At 54.2% G+C, this 19,518-nt stretch overlaps 1 protein-coding gene across 2 annotated transcripts in view; it reads right to left on the bottom strand.

The window, feature by feature from the left end:
* Nucleotides 1–6,618, bottom strand: part of CYTH3 (cytohesin 3) — a 93,592-nt gene extending 86,974 nt beyond the window's left edge. Inside the window, exon 1 of one of the 2 annotated variants that reach the window (XM_040989990.1) lies at nucleotides 6,478–6,618. In XM_040989990.1, the coding sequence (XP_040845924.1) occupies nucleotides 6,478–6,508 (31 nt within the window). In that variant the 5' untranslated portion in view covers nucleotides 6,509–6,618. The remainder of the gene's footprint in view (nucleotides 1–6,477) is intronic. The other variant, XM_040989991.1, reaches the window with a different exon arrangement.
* Nucleotides 6,619–19,518: the final 12,900 nt, after the last annotated feature.

Here is a 19,518-nt window from a genome sequence, read left to right as displayed (position 1 = left end):
CTGGCTGAGCTCAGCCACTGTGGGCACTGGGCTGAACTAGCAGATGGCATATCTCCTTGTCTTCAAACTATTTTTTAAAAAATTAGGAAGACAAATTAAGTTGATAACCTGCATAGCTAATGAAAGTATTCTTCCAAAGTACAGGGAACAGCATTTTGGCCAAAAAACTCAACTGAAAGAAAATCCTCAAAACGGTTTTTTTCTTTTCAATCTAGTGGCAGAAACGTCACGCCCTCGGAGCCGGAGCAGGTGCTGACGGTAGGCCTAAGGACAGGACTCTGGGAGAAGAGAGAGCAAAGCAGACTTTGACAGAGAAACGCACGCCCTATGCTTCAACCAGACCATTCCGGCTGCAGTGTGAACAACAGTGACAGCTCAGGCAGGGTGCCCAAGGTCAGAGCTACAGGAGTGACAATGCCAGGCGCAGGGCTGCAGACACTGACCAGCAATGCCATCATGATTTTATTTAAAACGCAAAGACCAGGCCCCCAGCTGAGAAGTCAGCGCACTGGCTGCTCCACTTCCAAGCCGGCTTCCTGCTGGCGCGCCCGGGAAGGCACGAGAGATGTCCCCCAAGAGCTCAGTCCCTGGGCCCAGGTCAGAGACCCAGACGAAGCTCCTGGCTCACAAAGTTCCTGGCTGCAGCCTGGCCCAGCCCTGGCCACTGTGGCCATCTGGAGAGTGAGTGAACCAGCAGATGGGGTGCCCTCTGTCTCCCCCCGACCTCTAACTATGCCTTTCAAATAAACACATCGTACAAAAGAACCTAAAACGATGCAACAGCACATCAGCAGCTATTACAGTAATTTTGAGAAACAGAACAAGAACGCTTGTTTCCTTGTTTTTCCTGTGTTTTCATACAAATTTGTTTTAATCCTTCCCTACCATCCAGGCCACATAATAATCACCTGAGCTAGTACAGCAAATCCCCACCACGCTCACCCCCTCCCCCACAGCCAATCAGCTCTCCACTCAGCTGCAGGACATACTCTCCTCAAACGGGGTGCTCACTTAAAGCCACCACTGACCACCTCTGACCCACTGCCTGGTCCTCCACCTGTAAATGGTGATAATATCATTCCATGTTTTACAGAATTAAGATTGGTAAAACATGCAGGACAAAACCTGACCCAGTGGACATTATGTAAATATTAGCAACAAGGATTGAAGCATCAATCACAGGGCGGTGCCCTGTTTAAAATCCTCCAGCCGCTCCATGCCTTCAGAATCTGAGCTCCAACCTGCTACGACTCTGCAGGGCTCTGGCCTCTACCCCCACACTCTGTTCCAGCCACAGCAAACTGTTAGATCAGCTCTGGCTGGGGCTCTCCCAGGCTACTATTCCTTCCGGCTGCACCAGGAGCAGCACTGCCTCCGAACAGCTGGCCCGGGCCACACGGCTTTCCCTGGACCTCCAGCGCCCACTCTACCCCACAGCCTCCCTGCACACACTCAGCGTGACCTGCAATGATTTGATGAGCTCGTTTTCCCCACTGTCTGCCTCCCACTCCAAACCCAAGCTCTGTGAATCAAGAAATACCCCTGCCTTATTCGGCGCCACTGCCCTCATGCCAAGCATAGCACCTGGCAGGGAGAGAGATGGCATCAGTGTTTGAATTGGTGCCCACAAAAGACTCACCCTAAGACCTGATCCTGTCCGCTTTTCAAATGCAGCAAACATATTTCAAAACATCTCACTGTACTCCATAAATACAAAATTATTTGCCAATTACAGATAAAATGGTTGGGGGGGGGGATAACGCAGTGGTTAATTAAAGATTTATTTATGTGTAAGGCCGAGTAAGAGAGATCCTCCGCCCCCTCTTCAACTGGCTGCAACAGCCAGGAGCCGTGAACTTCACCTTGGTCTCCCGCCCAAGCAGCAGGGACGTGAGCCCTCAGGCCATCGTCTCCCAGGCACTTCAGCAGAAAGACTGGAAGAAAAGCCAGCATTCCGATAAGGACAGGACGCCAGAAGCATCAGGCGGTGGCCCAACCCATTGCGCCACAAGGCAAGCCTCAGTCCTCCTTTTACATGAATTTCCTCAAAAAAGAGGGAAACAAGCACATCATTTGTCCTTGAAACTGTTTTCCATGTCAGAAAAAGTGAGGCTATTTAACTTGCTCCATCTGGAGAAGACAGACAGCAGGTTACAGCCCTCACTCGTGCCCACCCACCTCCCGCACAGGTGACCGCTGTTACTGGCTCCCTGCTTAACCTTCCACACACGTTTCCTGTAAATAAGGAACGTCCCTCACACACACAGAAACGGCAGGATACAATGTACATTTTCCACATGTTACTTCTGTGACTTAACAAGGCATTTTGGAGATCCTGGTATCAGGTCATAAAGGGTTTCCTCACACCTTTCTACATCTGGGCACACAGCACTTCCGCTGAGCCTCCTGCAGCTGGCAGACAAACCAGGCAAGGAGCGCTCCTGCACCTGGTTCACCTCACACACGTGCAAATGCATCTGCAGGTTAAATTCCTGGAACTGGTGCTGCCAGGTCATGAGGGAAGGGGAGAAAGACAAACAGATGTCCATTTTCTATCCACTGATTCATTCAAAAATGGCTGCAATGGCCAGGTCTAGGCCAGGCAGAAGCCAGGAGCTTCATCCGGGTCGCCCACACCAGAGTAGAGGCCCAAGCACTCGGGCCATCCTCCACTGCTTTCCCAGGCACGTGGGCAGGGAGCGGGACGGGAAGCGGAGCAGCCAGGACTGCAATGAACACATACGGGATATGACATATGGTGCCACAGGCAGCAGTTTAACTCTCTACACCACAATACCAGTCTCAGATTTTTTTTTTCCTTTTTGAGAGAGAGTGGCCCGTGAACTCCAATCTACGGCTTCACTCCCCAAAATTCTATCATAGCCAGAACTACAGATGTTAGAGCCAAGAACAAAACTCAGGCCTCCCTTGCGTGTAGCTGAGACCCCCAACTGCTTCAGCCACAGTCACCTGCTCCCTTCCAGGGCGTGCACTAGTGGGAAGCTGGGATTGGAGAGCCGAGCATGCTCACACAAGGCGCAAGCATCTCAAGCGGCGTAATACAGGCCCAAAGCCACTATCAGGGTCTACTCAAAGTCAGTCATCCCCTTAGGATCTCAAAGACAGGGGCTGTGGAGAACTGGCTACACTCGTGATGGAACACAGAATCCCAGCAGGAAATGGTCAGACAACCCAGAGACGAGCAAGAGCAAGGCCTTCCCACCACTGGACTGGAAGGTAAAGAAAGGGGGATACTTCCAAAACCGAGGGTCCAGGCCTACATCGGGGCAGCTGGAACAACAGGGAAGGGATGGCGGAGCTGGAGCCCAGAGACACTCAGACAGAACCTAGCTCCCGCTTTTCTCTTGCCATCCAGTCGCCCACCCAGGGGCTTCCACTGACTGACCACGGGCCTGGGAAATGCCTGCAGGGCTGAGTCTCTCAGCAGGCAGGGCAGGATGTGGAAGGCAGCCAACAGGACACAGGGTGCACCAAGCCACCTCCTCCCAGAGCGCTGAGATCAGCTCACACCACCACCAGCAAACGTGGGGACAGTCAGCTTTCAGGTTTGGGGACCGCTACTCAGCTGACAGGGCTGGTCTTAGTTTATATTCAGACTGGGCGTCCTGCCACCTGAGTACAGGCTAACCTTCAGCTAAACTGATGGGAGACAGGACGTGGGAAGGACGAAACCAATGGCGGTGAATTCACCTCACCTGCCACGGACGGCCCACTCAGGGCCAGCCATCAGACAGGGGGAGCGGCCAAATGGGCCAGGCAGCTTCGGAGGGGAGACAGCTCAAAAACCGTTCTAGAAAACGGTTGGCAGCCAAGGCCCAAAGGAATTAAAAATACCTTAACTACATTCTGCACACATTGGGAGGAACAATGAGTTCTTGTAATCTCGCACCCCCACTCACTCTGGTGGCTGTAGCTGCCTTCCAGCCATTCAAATCACCTTATCTCACACTGAAGGAACAAACAGAACTACACCCCCCTCCAAAAAAAACACACAAAGCCGTAAAGGCAGTGGCAGGCAAGAAGGAATTATTTTTAAAGCCTTCTTGACCAACATGTTAACAACAGCAACAACAAAAATCTAGCCATTATGATTGTCTCTGCTGTACCCACCGTGCGAACGGACGCGTCATCTCGGACAGCCCGAAACCCTCGTGTGCTTTAAAGTTAGGTACACCCACAGATACACCCCAAAGTGTGGTGCTTTACAACCTGATGGCAAGCCATTTCAAAGGCCGTAACGTTAAGTCTGAAACCTCCAGCAATGCAGAATTAAACATGAACAAATGTGGTTCACTCAATAACCGCCACACGACCACTCCTTTCCAAATCCCCAAAGACGGCCACTTGAGTCAAAAAGAAAATAGCTTCCTTTAGAGGCCTTCCACAATGCAAGGAAGAATGATTTTAATAAATCAAGTGAATAAAGGCTGAAAATTGTTTTCCACCAGCCACTAAGCTGCCTGCACGTTAGCAGACAATCGATCGCTCGCTGCTCACAGGTGAACGTTCCGGCGAATGAATGAAATGACGCTATTCCTTGAAACGTTCCCTGCCTAGAAGCTGCTCTTTGCAAATCCGAAACTCAGACACTCTTCCCAGACACCTGGGAAATACATAGACTAAGGGAATAAAGCACTGGCAACGTCAGCAGCTCTACCCCTCTCAGAGTATGACATCTGTAACACGGCTGCCCATGTGCAGTGTCACCGCACCAGCCCCTTCTGGGCAAGGCCGCGGGCGGGGTCCCGGGGCCAGCGCCACGGCACACGACCCCTCGGCTCTCAGTAATTACCCCAAGGTGTTCGGCCTGTACTCCCAAAGGAAACGCTAACAGCCCAATCTGAGGACTTGGGATGTTAATTTCACCTTTTGCTGTAACAGTCCCAGTCCTCAAGTTCTCCAATTACTAGAAGACTTGTTCCCCGTACTTTTTCCCCCATCAACTTTCACCTCTATCAGGATCTTTCCACATTTCTTCACTCAGAGCCAGAAGCATCGCCATCTCGACCCGAATGCCCGATGTGTCAAGCCTGTGGCTGCTGGTCAGCGCTCTAAACAAAGAGAAGCGCCAGCCGGCCTGTGCCAGGCAGGCAGCACGCCCGGCACCCACAGGGAACCCAGCACTCGGGATCTGGAGTGTCCAGACGGGCAGCCGGGCCGTAGGAGGGCTTGCAACTGGGCTGCCTTCTCGCACAGCACTCGCTTTCACAAACAGCACACCCACTCGGGCCACGGCGCTCGCCACCCCTCGCTCCCACGGCGAGAACTCCAACTCGCCAAATGCCACGCCGGGTGCCAACTCCCCACGGCTTCCTTCCCTGGCCAAGCACCTCCCTCGGAGGAGCCGCACTTGGCATTCTAGAAGGCACCTTGATGAACCACTTCATCCTGACGCCTTCAATCCTGCTGATTCCTACAGGCAGCTGCTCCGGCAGCCTGTAATTAAGATTTTTCTCCACGCGCTCCCTTATTAACATGGGGTTCTGACAATTCCGGCTGTCAGCAAAAAAAAAAAAAAAAAAAAAAAAATGCAGATCGTTAGCAAGAAGTATACAGAGCCTCAACTTCGCCCGGCCCTGTTTCAAAAAATCAACAATACCGGTGTTAACCCTCTGCTTTCTGCGTTACTGACCCCGCTCCAGCCGCAGACCGGAGCACGCCGCACTCCACTGAGAAAACCAAAGTCACAGAGGCCGCGCACGGTGGGGCACGCTCCTCAAGCTCATTCACAACAGCCAGGAGGGCGCTGGGGGTCCAGCGCAGACCACCGGAGCCACGCCGGGGCGGGGGTCCCCACCTCACTCCGCTGTCCCCTCCGCTGCTGCCGACTCAGCTGCACCAACCGGGTGGTGATGGGTCTTTTTTCCTACTTGCTCTAACATTTGGTCTTTTTATAAAACGCGTGCCCAGACCTGGACTCCAGCTGCCCTGTCCCTCACTTCTGAAGCTCCCCTCCCCTCCGCCCCTTGACGCTTCCGATCCCCAAGCCAAGAAACGGGTCCCCTGACTCGCACAGCCTTTCCTCCCCTGGCAACCCCTTTGGAAGGGGACCCCCCATTCCAAACTTTCCCCTCCCTACAACCGCACAGGTTCCGATCTCAGAAACGCAGCTGCTTTCCGGGGATGGTGGCGACGGACACCGCTGCGCTGGGGAGGGCGTGGACGCCCTTGGCCGCCACCAGCCAAGGAAGGTCGCCCCCCGCGACACGCGTGCCCCAACACCACACGCACACACGGGCGCGCAGAGGGCGCGACCCCGCACCCGGACACCGCGCGCCGCCCCGGGCCCCGGCGCGGCTGCCAGCCCCGGGCCCCGCCGCGCTCGCCCGGCCCGCACCGCCGCCGCCCGCCTCGTGCCGCCGGCCCCTCCGGGCGGACCCCCGGCCCCGGCGGCCGGCTCGCGTGCACTCCGCCCGGGCGCCAGGCCCGCCCGCCCGCCACACCTCCGACACTCACCGCCGCCGCCCTCGCCGCCGTCCTCGTCCATCTCGAAGGCGCTGCCGCGGCCGAGCGGCCCGGGCGCAGGGGCGGCCCGCGGGCTGGGGTCGCGGCCGGAGCGAGCGCGCCGACGGCCGGGCGGCTCCTCAGCGCGCGGCCCGGGTCGCGGCCGGGCCTCCTCCCCGCGGGGCGGGGCCTCGGCGCGCCGCGCCGTCACGTGACCGCGCCCCGCCCACCGGGGCTGGGGCGGGGCTGCGGCTCCCGGCCCCGCCCACGCGCTGCAAGGGGCCCCGCCCACGCGCTGCAAGGGGCTCGGCCGAGCTGGCTGGGGCGACCGAGCGCGCGCCCCGAAACCGGCGTCCTGGGGTGCCGGCTCCCCGATCCGGTCCTGGCACGCAGGGACGCCCTATGCTGCTACACCCGGTGGCCGGGAGGTCTAATTCGCACGTGCCTATTTTGATGGGTGGGGTGGGGTGGGGTGGGGGCAAGAGAGAAGAAAGATCCAGAAGTCAGACTTCCACCACCCTCCCACACCCCCGTTTCCAGCCTCCAAGACCACGTCTGAATCATTGCAAAATAAATAAATAAATAAATAAAATCCTTTGCGCTTTCTCGTGTGAGTGGACCCTCTGTGCTCTTCGCTGGCGGTGGCTTCATGTTAAAATGCACACCAAGTAAGACACCTGAGGTTGGCGCACCTGCGACCCAGCCCTCGGGAGGCTGGCAGGGCGGGTGGCCAGGGTGGCAGCGTCCGATGCCCTTGGAGGTTTTAGTGCCAGCCTCTCTTGGCTGACTGCCAGCTGTCCTGGATTTATCCTGCAGAGGGAGGTCGGAATTCAATTTCCCCGCTGGGCGCACCCGCCATCCTGCCCCAAATCTCCGCCGATTGCCCTGTCTGCCTCGCTGGCCTGCCCACCCGCCCGCCTCTCCGGCTTCCAGTAAGTCGCCTCCTGCAGCACCGCCTGCAGCCCACCCCACCCCCTAGCCCTTCCGCCTGGACTAAATTGCATTAAAGAAAAAGCAAACACGGTAATGGAGGAGATTGTTCATCTCTAATATGATTTTTCCAGCAACTGTTTTAAATTTGCAGATTGTTCATCGAGTCAGGGATATTTTCCCCCCAGGCTGTCATCTGTCTTAGGGTGAGCCAGTTTCCTTCAAGGTTGCTGGGTGGATCTGAGAAGGAAAAAAGTCTTGGGGCGTTGAGCCCACTTTCCAGGGTGCAGATGAGTGGTCAGACGTCCTGTGTGGGTTCCAGACCCGACACCCTCACACACACACACACACACACACACACACACACACACCCTCACACACACACACACACACACACACCCTCACACGCACGCACACAACCTCACACACACACCCTCACACACACACACCCTCACACACACACACCCTCACACACACACACCCTCACACACACCCTCACACACACACACCCTCACACACACACCCTCACGCACACACACCCTCACACACACACCACCACACACACCCACACACACACACACACACCCACACCTCACACACACACCCTCACACACACACACACACACACTCACACCACACACACACACCTCACACACACACCACACACACACACCCTCCACACACACACACACACACACACACACACCTCACACACACACACACCCTCACACACACACCCACACACACACACACCCTCACACACACACCCTCACACACACACACACCCTCCACACACACACACACCCTCACACACACACACACACCCTCACACACACACACCCTCACACACACACACCCTCACACACACACACACCCTCACACACACACACACACCCTCACACACACACACCCTCACACACACACACACACACACCCTCACACACACACACCCTCACACACACACACACCCTCACACACACACACCCTCACACACACACACACACACACCCTCACACACACGCACACACACCCTCACACACACCCTCACATGCACGCACACACCCGTGGCGCTCCTCCCGTGCCAGTCCACTTTGCTATCTTAGAGATGATAAGAGCATCAAACCACAGCATACTTTGAACTCCGATAGCAAGACAGGCGGACGCTGAAGTCACAGATAACAATCAATGTTAGGACGCCAATTCCTAATTCTTTAGATTTCTTCCGCAGTGGGATCTGCAGGTTGCTCTTCCAGGGTTTACATAGGAAATGTCACCTCTCTGACCCCCCATCTCAGTCCGTGTCTGTCAGCATAAAATGTGGCCCAGTTATCTGTCAGCAGAAGCTCCTCGTTAACAGTTTAGCCCTGCCCCTCGTTTTGAAAAGCCTGTTTAAAAAAAAGGTGTAACAAAAAACTTTAGGCTTGTCACTTTTTTTTCTTTAAGTGGTGGATATCAGAAAATTTCAAAACCTTCACAGCTCAAAGTGACCAATATCTAATGAAAAATCAGGATTTTCTTTAAAAAAAGAGTTTTTAAATATCATTCAAATCACACCAAGATAGTAGTTATAGAAACTGCTTGCCTGCACATATGGAAACATTGTTTCCTAGCTATTCAGGAAAATGGCCTTTTGCCTTAAGGTTCATTCAGATGCTGAAACTTTTAGAAGTGAAAGTGTTGGCCCAGCGAGGCAGCCTAGCGGCTAAAGTCCTCACCTTGCACGCCCGGGATCCCATATGGGCGCCGGTTCTAATCCCAGCTGCTCCACTTCCCATCCAGCTCCCTGCCTGTGGCCTGGGAGAGCAGTGGAGGACGGCCCAAAGCTTTGGGACCCTGCACCTGTGTGGGAGACCTGGAGGAGGTTCCTGGCTCCTGGCTCCGGATTGGCACAGCACTGGCCGTTGCGCTCACTTGGGGAGTGAATCATCGGACGGAAGATCTTCCTCTCTGTCTCTCCTCCTCTCTGTATTTCTGACTTTGTAATAAAAATAATATTAAAAAAAAGATTTATTTTTATTTATTTTACTTGGGAAGTCAGAGTTACAGATAAAGATCTTTCATCTACTGGTTTACTCCCGAAATGGCTACAGAGGCCAGAGACAAGGTGGTCAGAAGCCAGGAGACTCTTGCAGGTCTCCCGAGTGCATGAAGGGGCCCAAAGACCTGGGTCATCGGCCGCTGATTCCCCAGGCCATTGAGCAGGGATGGGAAGAGCAGCAGACGGGACGTGAACTGGCACCAGCAGGCAGAGGATTAGCCTGTTGGGCCATGACACTGTCCCTGAAGCACAGTGATTAAATTCTGGCACCATCCTGTCAGTCATGACCTACTCATGTGCCTCTTGCATTGTGGGTCCTGTCCCACGTGCTAGGACTACAATGAGGAAGGAACTTGAGGAAGGAACGTGGTGTGGCATAGCAAGTTCAGGTACCACCTGCAGTGCTGGCATCCCTTATAAATGCCCATTCTAGTCCTGGCCCTACCACTTGTTTTGCGTGTTTTTTTTTAAGATTTATTAAATTTTTTATTGGAAAGGCAAATATATAGAGAGAGGGAGAGACAGAAAGAGCTTCCATTCACTAGTTTACTCCCCAGTGGACGTAACAGCTGGAGCTAGGCCAATCCAGAGCCAGGAGCCAGAAGCCTCTTCCGGGTCTCCCACATGGTGCAGGGTCCCAAGGCTTTGGGCCGTGCTCCACTGTTTTCCCAGGCCACAAGCAGGGAGCTGGATTGGAAGCAGAACAGCCAGGACATCAACCAGTGTCCATATGGGATCCTGGTGGATACAAAATGAAGATTTAGCCACTAGGCTATCTTGCCAGGACCAAAATATTTATTTGTTTGTTTGTTTGTTTATTTATTTATTTGAATTAGGGGAAAAGATTGGTTCTCTGGCTCTTTGGGACTGCTAGTCTAGAAAAGATATCACCGTTAGCCAAATAATTACCCAAACAATATTCAAATTCTAATTGGGGCATCTTGTCCTACTGGCAGACTTTCCTGATTTAGGGTTACTCATCAGATCTCCACTACCCACCATAGGGCGAGGCCTTGTCCAAAGAGGAAGAATCTGGTAGCATTTGGTCTCCCTGCCGGCCACCCCAGGCTGTAAGAAGCTGGGGGTGACTTAAAACCCTCCGAGTGGCCTTCTGGCCGCTGCAGAAATAGCTGGAGACGTCAGGCATGTGACATTCAGGAAGGGTCAGAGGACTTCTTTGTACATTCATCAGCAGAGTCCGAGTGGGGGCTAGCGAGAAGCCTAGCGCAGCCCAAGGCCCCAGAAAGAGGCTCCCTCCGCACGCATGGGGCCCTGCTGCCGCCAGGCCCTGCCCAGAGCAGTGTCCGTCCACTGCCATCACGGTCAAGTAGCGCAGGCCCCCTGGTGACTGTCGGCAGATGGGGACTTCGGCTAATCCACTGCACCTGCTCCAAGGTCCGGTCCAGGCCGGGGAGGGAGCATGGCCAGGCCAGCTCAGTGCAGGTTCATGGAAAGGAGATTAATGCTTCCAGAAATCTAATTTCAGCTGGGAAGGGAGAAGGAAAAAAAAAAAAAAAAGAAAGCTCATTGGCACAGAGATGATCTTGGTTAGTTTAACAAGCTTTGCTCCAGCCCAGACCAACAACCAGGGGGTGGGGGCGGACGGGGGAGGTGGGAGTGTCAAGTCACAACCTCATGAAAGTCTCAAAGCTCGGATGCGCTGTCCTTCACCGCGCTCAGCCCGCTGTCCAGCATCCGCCCAGCCACCTGGGTCTTGCTCTGCACCCCCTTGGAACCCACACTGCAGGACCCTGTGCCCTGGCCTCCTCAAGTTACCAAGGACATCTTAATTCCTTTTAAATCCATCAGTCACATATGTCTTTTTTTTTTTTTAAAGAACAAAAACCGTCTGATTTCTCTTTTATGGTAAACTTGGGGCAGGGGAAATAGCTGGATCCACATTCCAAGCCATTGGACAAAGGGTCTGCTACTCACTTCAGGCCACAACAATATTACTTACTAGACTCAAGCTGTATTCTGTCACAATAATAATAAAAAAAGAGCTGTGTTATTTTTATCTAGTTCTTCATTTTTATAGTTTGTCCCTGACCTACTAAAAAAAATTAATGAATTTTTTAAAGTAAGTTGGTCAGGGTCTGCAGTGTGCACGACTTAGTAAGCGGAAGGAGACTCTGGGGGGGAACGGGGGGATTCTCAGATGGGCCATTAAAAAAGGAAAACGGGGGATGACAAACGTGAGGATGGAAAACATCTGTGGGACCGCAGCAAAGGGGGCTCCTCGGCGGCAGGCAAGTGACAGCATCGCAGGCCCGGAGCCCCTGACCTGGCTGTGTGCAAGCAGACGCCGGCTGTGCCATTTCACCGGGAGGATGGCAGAAGCCGGCTGTGCCTTCTGACCACTTGCTGCTGCAGAAGGCCCAGTCATTGCAGATAAAAACGTGCTGCCAGGTGCCGCTGGTGGTTCTGTTTCTTGGCCGTGCGACCTTAGGTAGATCGCTTTGTCTCTCCCCCACCCCCATGTGCCCTGATTTCTGCAATATGAGAACTCAGCAACAGCCCTACCAAGTGTGATGGCTCTGAGCACACCTAATGGTGTGGGGCACACGCTGAGTGCTTAATGGACGCTCACCATAGGCGCACTCAGACCTAGAAAGTCTGCTTTCGCCTCCCAGCCTCCGTCTTTCCTCCAAGCTCACCTTGGCGTCCACTCCTGCCCTGCTTTGTGCCCTCGTGCGCCTGCGACCCCCACTGCTTTTTGCCTCACCTGTTTGCTAAGGAATAGGGATCTTAGTGCCACAGGCATGCAGGCGCATTCCCATCACGGAACTGGAGACTCAGGGGTCCCTGACTTTGATGGGAATTTATCTGTCAGGAACGCTGGGGGTCCCACGAGGGCAGGCAGGCGATGATTTCCGCTGGTTGACATGTCAGAGTTTAGCATCTGAAATCCTGGGAGGTTCCCAGCAACATTTCCTGCAGATTCTCGCAGTGGGTGGGCCTCCTTTTCTTAGCCAAAGGCGGGGTGGGGGGGTGGGGGGGTGGAGGAGAGTCCAGCGCAGACTCGACTCGAATGCTCGTCTGCTGGTGATAACGCCAAAATGTTGGCACTGTGGTGCTGTGCGTTAAATCATCGCTTGCAACAGACTAGAGCGCCAGTCCAACTTCCAGCTGCTCCACTTCCGGCTTGGCTCCCGGCTGGGGTGCACGGAGGGCAGCAGAAGATGGCCCAAGTGTCTGGGCCCCTGCTTCCCAGGTGGGAGACCAACCAAGCAAGTTTGGAATCCTGGCTTTGGACCATCTGGAAGTGAATCAAAACATAGAGATGCCTCTCTCTCTCTCTTTCCAATAAATAAAATAAATCTGAAAAAAAAATCTGCTTTTCCAATAAATACATCTCAAACCTATAAGCTTTCAGAAAGTAACAACTTTTCTAAAAGATTTATTTATTTTTATTGCAAAGTCAGATATATGCAGAGAGGAGGAGAAACAGAGAGAGTATCTTCCATTCACTGATTCACTCCCCAAGTGACCGCAACAGCCGGAGCTGAGCCAATCCGAAGCCAGGAGCTCTTCTGGGTCTCCAATGCAGGTGCAGGGTCCCAAGGCTTTGGGCCGTCCTCCACTGGCCACAAGCAGGGAGTAGATGGGAAGCAGAGCTGCTGGGATTAGAGCCAGCACCCAGATGGGATCCTGGTGCATTTAAGGCAATGACTTTAGCAGCTAGGCCACTACGCTGGGCCCCAAGTAACAAATTTGCAGATCTTTTGGGCTCAAAACCTAGTGTCACCTGCTTAAACTTAACAGCAAGAGCATGGTCTATAAAACAATCACTTGGTCAGCTGAACTTCACGAAAATTCTAAACTTCTGTGTTAAAATAATGAAAAGACAAACAAGGAAAAAAACAAAGACCAAGCAAGAAGAAACAAAGACAAGGAGAAAACATTTGCACTATTTTCAGGAAGAAATATTTGTCACATATCTGACAAATCATTCATTTCTCAAATATACGAAGAATGTTTAAAAGTCAGCAACAAAAATAGAAGCAATCCAATCGGAAAATGGGCAGAAGATGCAAACGGCACTTTTCACTGTCGGGGATAAGCAGATGGGCGGCCAGCACTTGTAGATGTCCAGTGCCATTGGCCTTTGGAGAAAATGGAGATGAAGGACGCCCCGGGGCTGCCACCAGAGCCAAGTCAGTGAGCGATCAACTGGGCCGGCAGTTCCAGACAGACAGAGCTTTGGAAGCTCCCGTGGGACCACGCCCAGACATTCGTGACGCGGAAAGGAGCCCTGGTGTGTCCCGCGCAGATGCTAGTCACCAACACGCGGCGGCTGAAGTGTCCCCGCTGGGGCTGCATAGCTAAACTGGCACATCCAGCCCATGGCACGCTGCCGGGCAAGGAGGAGGAGACGAGCGGACCCGCAATAACGCAGAGCGAGCCGGCTGGGTGACTGGGAAGGACCACTCCCACAACATCCGGTGTGAACGAGCCCATTTCCACAACTGCCTCAAAATCACCTAATGACAACCACAGAGCAGGGACCCGCGGCTGCCAGGGGCTGGCATGTTTTCGGGGATGGCGAGAGCGGTTCTCACGGGGCAGCAGAAGGACATTTGTGGGGTGGGGCATGTTTATTTTGGTCCAGATTGTACCGGTGGGTGTGTGTAGTTACGCATGCGGTCTGATGACCAAGGACTACGCACACACCCAATGCCAAGAACCATTTCCTGTTTAAGATTTACCGTATTCATTCAAAAGGCAGAGTGACAGAGAAAGGCAAAGGGAGAGAGAGGTCTTCTGTCAAGTGGTTCAGGCTCCAAAAGGCTACAACAAAGCCAGGAGCCAGGAGCCAGAAACTCCAGCCCGGTCTCCCCCGCCCATTGGTGGGGAGCCCCAACAGAAGCCGAGCAGCCACGACTTCCTTCCAATATGGGGTACGGAAGTTTAACTCACTGCACCATGGCTCCCACCCCAATTCGCTCACGTTGTGAGTATAATCCCATGAGAAGTACTCAAGAGTGGGGATACCAGCAGGAAGGCAGTGGCACCCCGCTGAGCTGGTGAAGGCCCATCTCCTCCACCAGGCCTCACAGCTCCACAGGACCTCTTTGCCCTTCAGCTGGGAGTGGCTACCTAAGGACCAGCTGATGTGGACCAGGAATGAACACACTGGAACCAGGGATGCTTAAATACAAGGAGAGGTACCTGGGGGAAGGAGGTGTTAGGACATTTGCAATTGGGCGGAGCGGGTCACTGCTGTCATTTGAAGCTTTTGTCTGAGAGCTGAATAATCCCCATCAAGTTCATGTCTCTCCCTACCCCCACCCCTACTCTTCCTCTGCCCTGACCCTTCTCTGAAAATAAGGTATGGGACATGCATTTGGCTTGGTATTCAAGACCCAGGTAAAGATGCTCACATCAAGAGTGCCAGGGTCTGAAACTCAACTCCAGCTCCTGCCCCCGGGGGGCCCCCCTAACATGAACCCCAAGGGACGGTTCAGTGACTGGCTTACTGCTGCCCCTGGGGGAGACCTGGACCGAGCTCCCCCAGGTCCAGGTCCTGGCCTTAGCCCAGCTCAGCCTTAGCCAGTATGGGCATCCAGACGTGATGCAGCAGACGGGAGACCTGTGTGTGTGTGTGTGTGTGTGTGTGTGTGTTTCTGTGCCTTTCCAAAAAAAAAACAGAAACCAAACAGAAACAACGCAAAAGCTGTGTGGAAGCGGGTCTGCCTGCGGCCTTAGCAGACAGCGTCTCTGTGGGTGGAGTGGCTAAAAGGAGGTCCTGTAGGATGCAGGTGGGGCTCACAGTGACATGGATGCTGCTAGGAGACACACACACACACACACACCCCATGGGGAAGAAGGTCATGTGAGGAGACAGGTGGGGACTGGCCCCCGGAGCTGTGACATGAACAGTGTCTCTACAGGGCAAGAGTCATTTATTTAAGAGAGCATGAACTGGCTCACCGCCTCCCCAAATGCCCAGCTGGCTGGGGCTAGGGACCGAACCCAGGACCTGGGAGCTCAGTTTGTGTCTCCTTCCTAGACACAGGGACCTAGCCACCTGAGCCAGTACTGCTGCCTCCTGGGGTGCCCACATGTCTGCCAGCATCTGCTGCCAGAGGTACAGCCAGGAACACAGCCAGGGGCACAGCCGGGAACACAGCCAGGACTTGAATCCAGCAACTCCGCTATGGTAGGCAGCTGTCTTCCCTGTGGACCTGCTAAGTTTCCACCTTGTGTCCTAGTCTCCCAGCTGTGGGCATTTGTAACGCAGCCCCGCAAGCCAACACTCTTTGATGTGGTCTCTCTCACGGTCACAGTCAGAGTGGATTTTTTTTTTTTTTTTTTTTTGGTCTCCCAGAGCTGTCCCAGTGGCTTCCTCCGCGAGGGGGCCACAGATCCCAGACCCCAGCCTTGGCACAACAACAGCAAAGAGCAAGGAGCCACACCCCGCAGCTTGTAGTACACTCCCCATTCCTCGGCAAGACAGCTCACACACACACAAGCCCACACTGCCTGGGGCGCCTTCTTCCAGGCACGGGCTGCAGCCAACAGGCTGGGGGCTTAGTCACCTCCTCTGACAGACACGTTCAAACAGATGAACTCGGGACTGGTGGACTGAGGGCTGGGAGAACCCCCTGTTGGAGTAGGTGAATCAGGAGCATTGGTGGCCGGTTTCTGAAAAGGTTTTGGAGTCTCCTGCGTGGGAACAGAGGCCCCTCGACCTCCCTCTCCTGTCCCCTCGCTTTTGCACTCTCTTCTCTCCTGCGTTTAGGACAGGAAGCAGCAATGGGGGCTGTGACATTGATATCACCATCACCAGCATTTGATAAACGCAACCAGCTTTTTACAGGGAAAGAGAAAGATGTCTTCCATCCACTGGTTTCTCTCCCCGAATGGCAACAACCGAGGCTGGACCAGGCTGCAGGAGTGCAGAGGCTCAGACCCGAGCGCATTAGCAGGAAGCTGGATCCAACGCAAAGGTGGAGGAAGGACTCGATCCTGAGCACTTAGGATAAGGGTGTGGACATTCCGAGACTCTGCTTGGCCCCCCTGAGCCACAACACCCACTCCAGGGCAGTCATCTCAGAATAACCACACACCGCCTGGGAGACCACCCTGCCACCCTGCCAAGTGGGTAGAGTCTCATTGGGAGACCCCACTTGGCACAACACACATCCAGGGAACAGTTTGCCTCCAGCTCCTTTCAACAGCCTCAGCCTCAGAAATAGAAGGGGTGGGGAGCAGGCCAGGTCACATCCCAGGCCTGCAGTGGTGCGCGTCCCAGGAGTGCCCAGCCTGCTCCCTGCATGGTGTTGGTCAAGGTCCTCTCGTGACCCCCTCAGCATCTTCCATCACAGGTTTGTTGAGTCATTGCTATGCGGAGCAGACCCTGACCTGGGGGCCAGGTCTCTCCTCAGGAACTAAGTGTGCATGGTTCAGGGCCAGAGCGTTTGGACAGCTCCAGGGGTCCACCGCCTGCAGCCACATAGACACTCCCAGGCCGGCCTTGGACGGATCTGCGAAGGTGCGGCTGCATCTCCTGCCTCAGCACTTGGGTTTGACTCCTGCTGCGCTGCAGATCCTGGCTTCCTGCTCACGTGCACCCTGGTGGCATCAGGCACTGACTCACGTCCCTGGGTCTTTGCCGCCCATGGAGGAGGGCCAGAGTGAACTTCCTGGTTCCTGATTCTATGCCCAGTCTCAGCTGATGAGCGCATCTGGGGAATAAACCAGTGGCTGAGAGCTTTCTTTCTGTTTCTGTTGCTCTGCTTTTATTTTACATTTCTTAAATAAAATTGATTAATTTTTTATTTGAAAGCCAGAGTTACAGAGAGATGGAGAGGAAGAGTTTCCATCCACTAATTCACTTCTCTAGATCAGAGCTGAGCCGATCTAAAGCCAGGAGCCAGGAGCTTCTTCTGGGTCTACCACGTGGGTGCCGGGTCCCAAGGCTTTGGGTTGTCCTCAACTGCTTTCCCAGGCCACACAAGCAGGGAGCAGCCAGAACACACCAGTACCCATAATAGATGCTGGTGCTTCAGGCAGTATCTCACCTACTACACCATAGCATCGGCTCCTGCACTGCCTTTAAAATAAAACAATAGCAGGCTAATCCTCCGCCTGTGATGCCAGCATCCCGTATGGGCACCAGTTTGAGAGCCACTTCCCTGCCAGCTCCCTACTCATGCATCTGGGAAGACAGAAGGTGGCCCTAGTACTTGGGCCCCTGCACCTATGCTCCTGGACGAAGCTCCTGGCTCCTGATTTCAGCCTGGACTAGCCCTGGCCAGTGCAACCATTTGGGGAACGAACCAGTGGATGGAAAGTTCTCTCCCTCTAATCCTGCCTCTCAATAAAAAAAATAAAGCTTAAGATAAAAAATAAATCATCTGCCAAATATCAAAATAAGAAGTAAGAATGTGTTCCGGCCCTGGCTGCACTCCAGGAGGAAGGCGTTAAGTGCCTGGGAATTTCCCTTCAGCAGATCCAGCAGGTGTGGAAATTGCACGGCAGGGGGGATGCCCTGTCTGCCCACGCTGCTGGCAGGACCCCAAAGCCCGTCCTGCGCCTGCCTCTGCTCCCTCGGATATGTCCAAGCAGCACCTAGCTTAAGTCCCTGGGGCCGCGTGGCCAGCCACGGCTAGGGCAGGGTTTGGCTCATGCTGCAGTGTCTCCTCCCTATTTGGTCTCTTCCCCCTGCCCCCATTTCTCCTGCAAACACCAACCGCGTCAAGGCCTGACAAGACATCCAGAAGACACGCAATGACAGTGGTTCAAGGAGGCAGATTCTCACTGCCCCTGCCACGCCAAAACTGGCTTCTTCCTGCCAACTTCCAGAAATCCAACAACAGGTGCAGGTGTCGGCGGACACCTCGGGGTACTCCCTCCCCAGTGCAGGAATCATGCTAAGGCGGTGGCCCCGCTTTCTGGGTGGCCACGGAGCACGGTGACCCTCTGAGACACGCTGCCCAGCCGGTTCCCCAGGAAGTACTGCTTGACCTGCAGTTCGCAGAGCAGGGCATGGCGGGAGGAGAGCGAGGGCAGCTAGGGCGGAGAGAACCTGAGACCAACAAGCAGACAGAGGCGGGTGCTGTGGGCTGAGCCACCGCATGGAACACACCCACGTCCCGTAGCAGCAAGCCTGGTTCAAGCCCTGGCTACCCTGCTCCAGAGTCCCCTCCACCTACATGGAACACCCAGATTGAGGCCAGGATCCTGGCTTCGTCTAGGCTCAGCCCTGGCTACTGTGGGCACGTGAGGAGTAAACCAGTAGAATGAAGAGCGCTGCCTGACTCTGCGTTTGTACTTCCTTCCACATCAAATGAACACAAATAAGCTAAAAATCGACATGCTTTCTGGGGCCTCAAGTCAACAACCCCAAGAGCATATCTCAAGTTCAAGTGCATGAGACGTGACCTGGCTGTGGTTTCCTCTGTAAAGTGCTCATTCCTGCTAATGGATAGGATGCGCCTGTCGGCTTCCTGGATTTTGTGAATGAAATAAAAAACCCAGGAGAAAAAGTTCCCACCCAGCGGCGCCCGCCGTTTGTACTCGGTCCATTTGTTTCCCCAGTGCGGGAGCAGGAGCACAATTCCATGTTCATTATTCATGACAGGCTGGCTGATACAGCATTAGTCACAGATCAGCTTCCGCTTCTGGCCGCCGGGCTCTGGGGGGCCAGGTGGGCTTTGCAATGAGAAGGAAAGACAAAACGGCCGAGGGTGCCCCCAGACCAGCCAGAGAACTGAGAACACAGAAGGAAAAGTCATTCCTAACAGCCACAGTTTGGAAAGAGGCAGGATAGAGGAGAGAGAGCTTTCCTTAAAGAACAAACCAACCAACCTTGCTGTTGAGCCTTTGCCTAAACCTCCTACAATCAGAAACTCTGAGCAGGGGCTAGCTAGCATTGCAGGGCAACAAGGCACGCTTCTAACTGCAGCACTAGCATCCCATATGGGCACTGGTTCTAGTGCCAGCCGCTCCACTGCCCATCCAGCTCCCCCATTAGCATTCCCGGAAAAGTGGCACAGGATGTCCACAGTCCTTGGGCCACCGCACCCATGTGGGAGACCTGGAAGAAGCTTCTGGCTTCTGGCCCAGTTCTGCCACTG

Source organism: Ochotona curzoniae, unplaced genomic scaffold (assembly GCF_017591425.1).
Source record: "Ochotona curzoniae isolate NIBS_2020 unplaced genomic scaffold, NIBS_Ocur_1.0 contig_54, whole genome shotgun sequence".
Taxonomy (NCBI): Eukaryota; Metazoa; Chordata; class Mammalia; order Lagomorpha; family Ochotonidae; genus Ochotona; species Ochotona curzoniae.
This window is presented reverse-complemented; position numbering and strand designations above follow the sequence as displayed.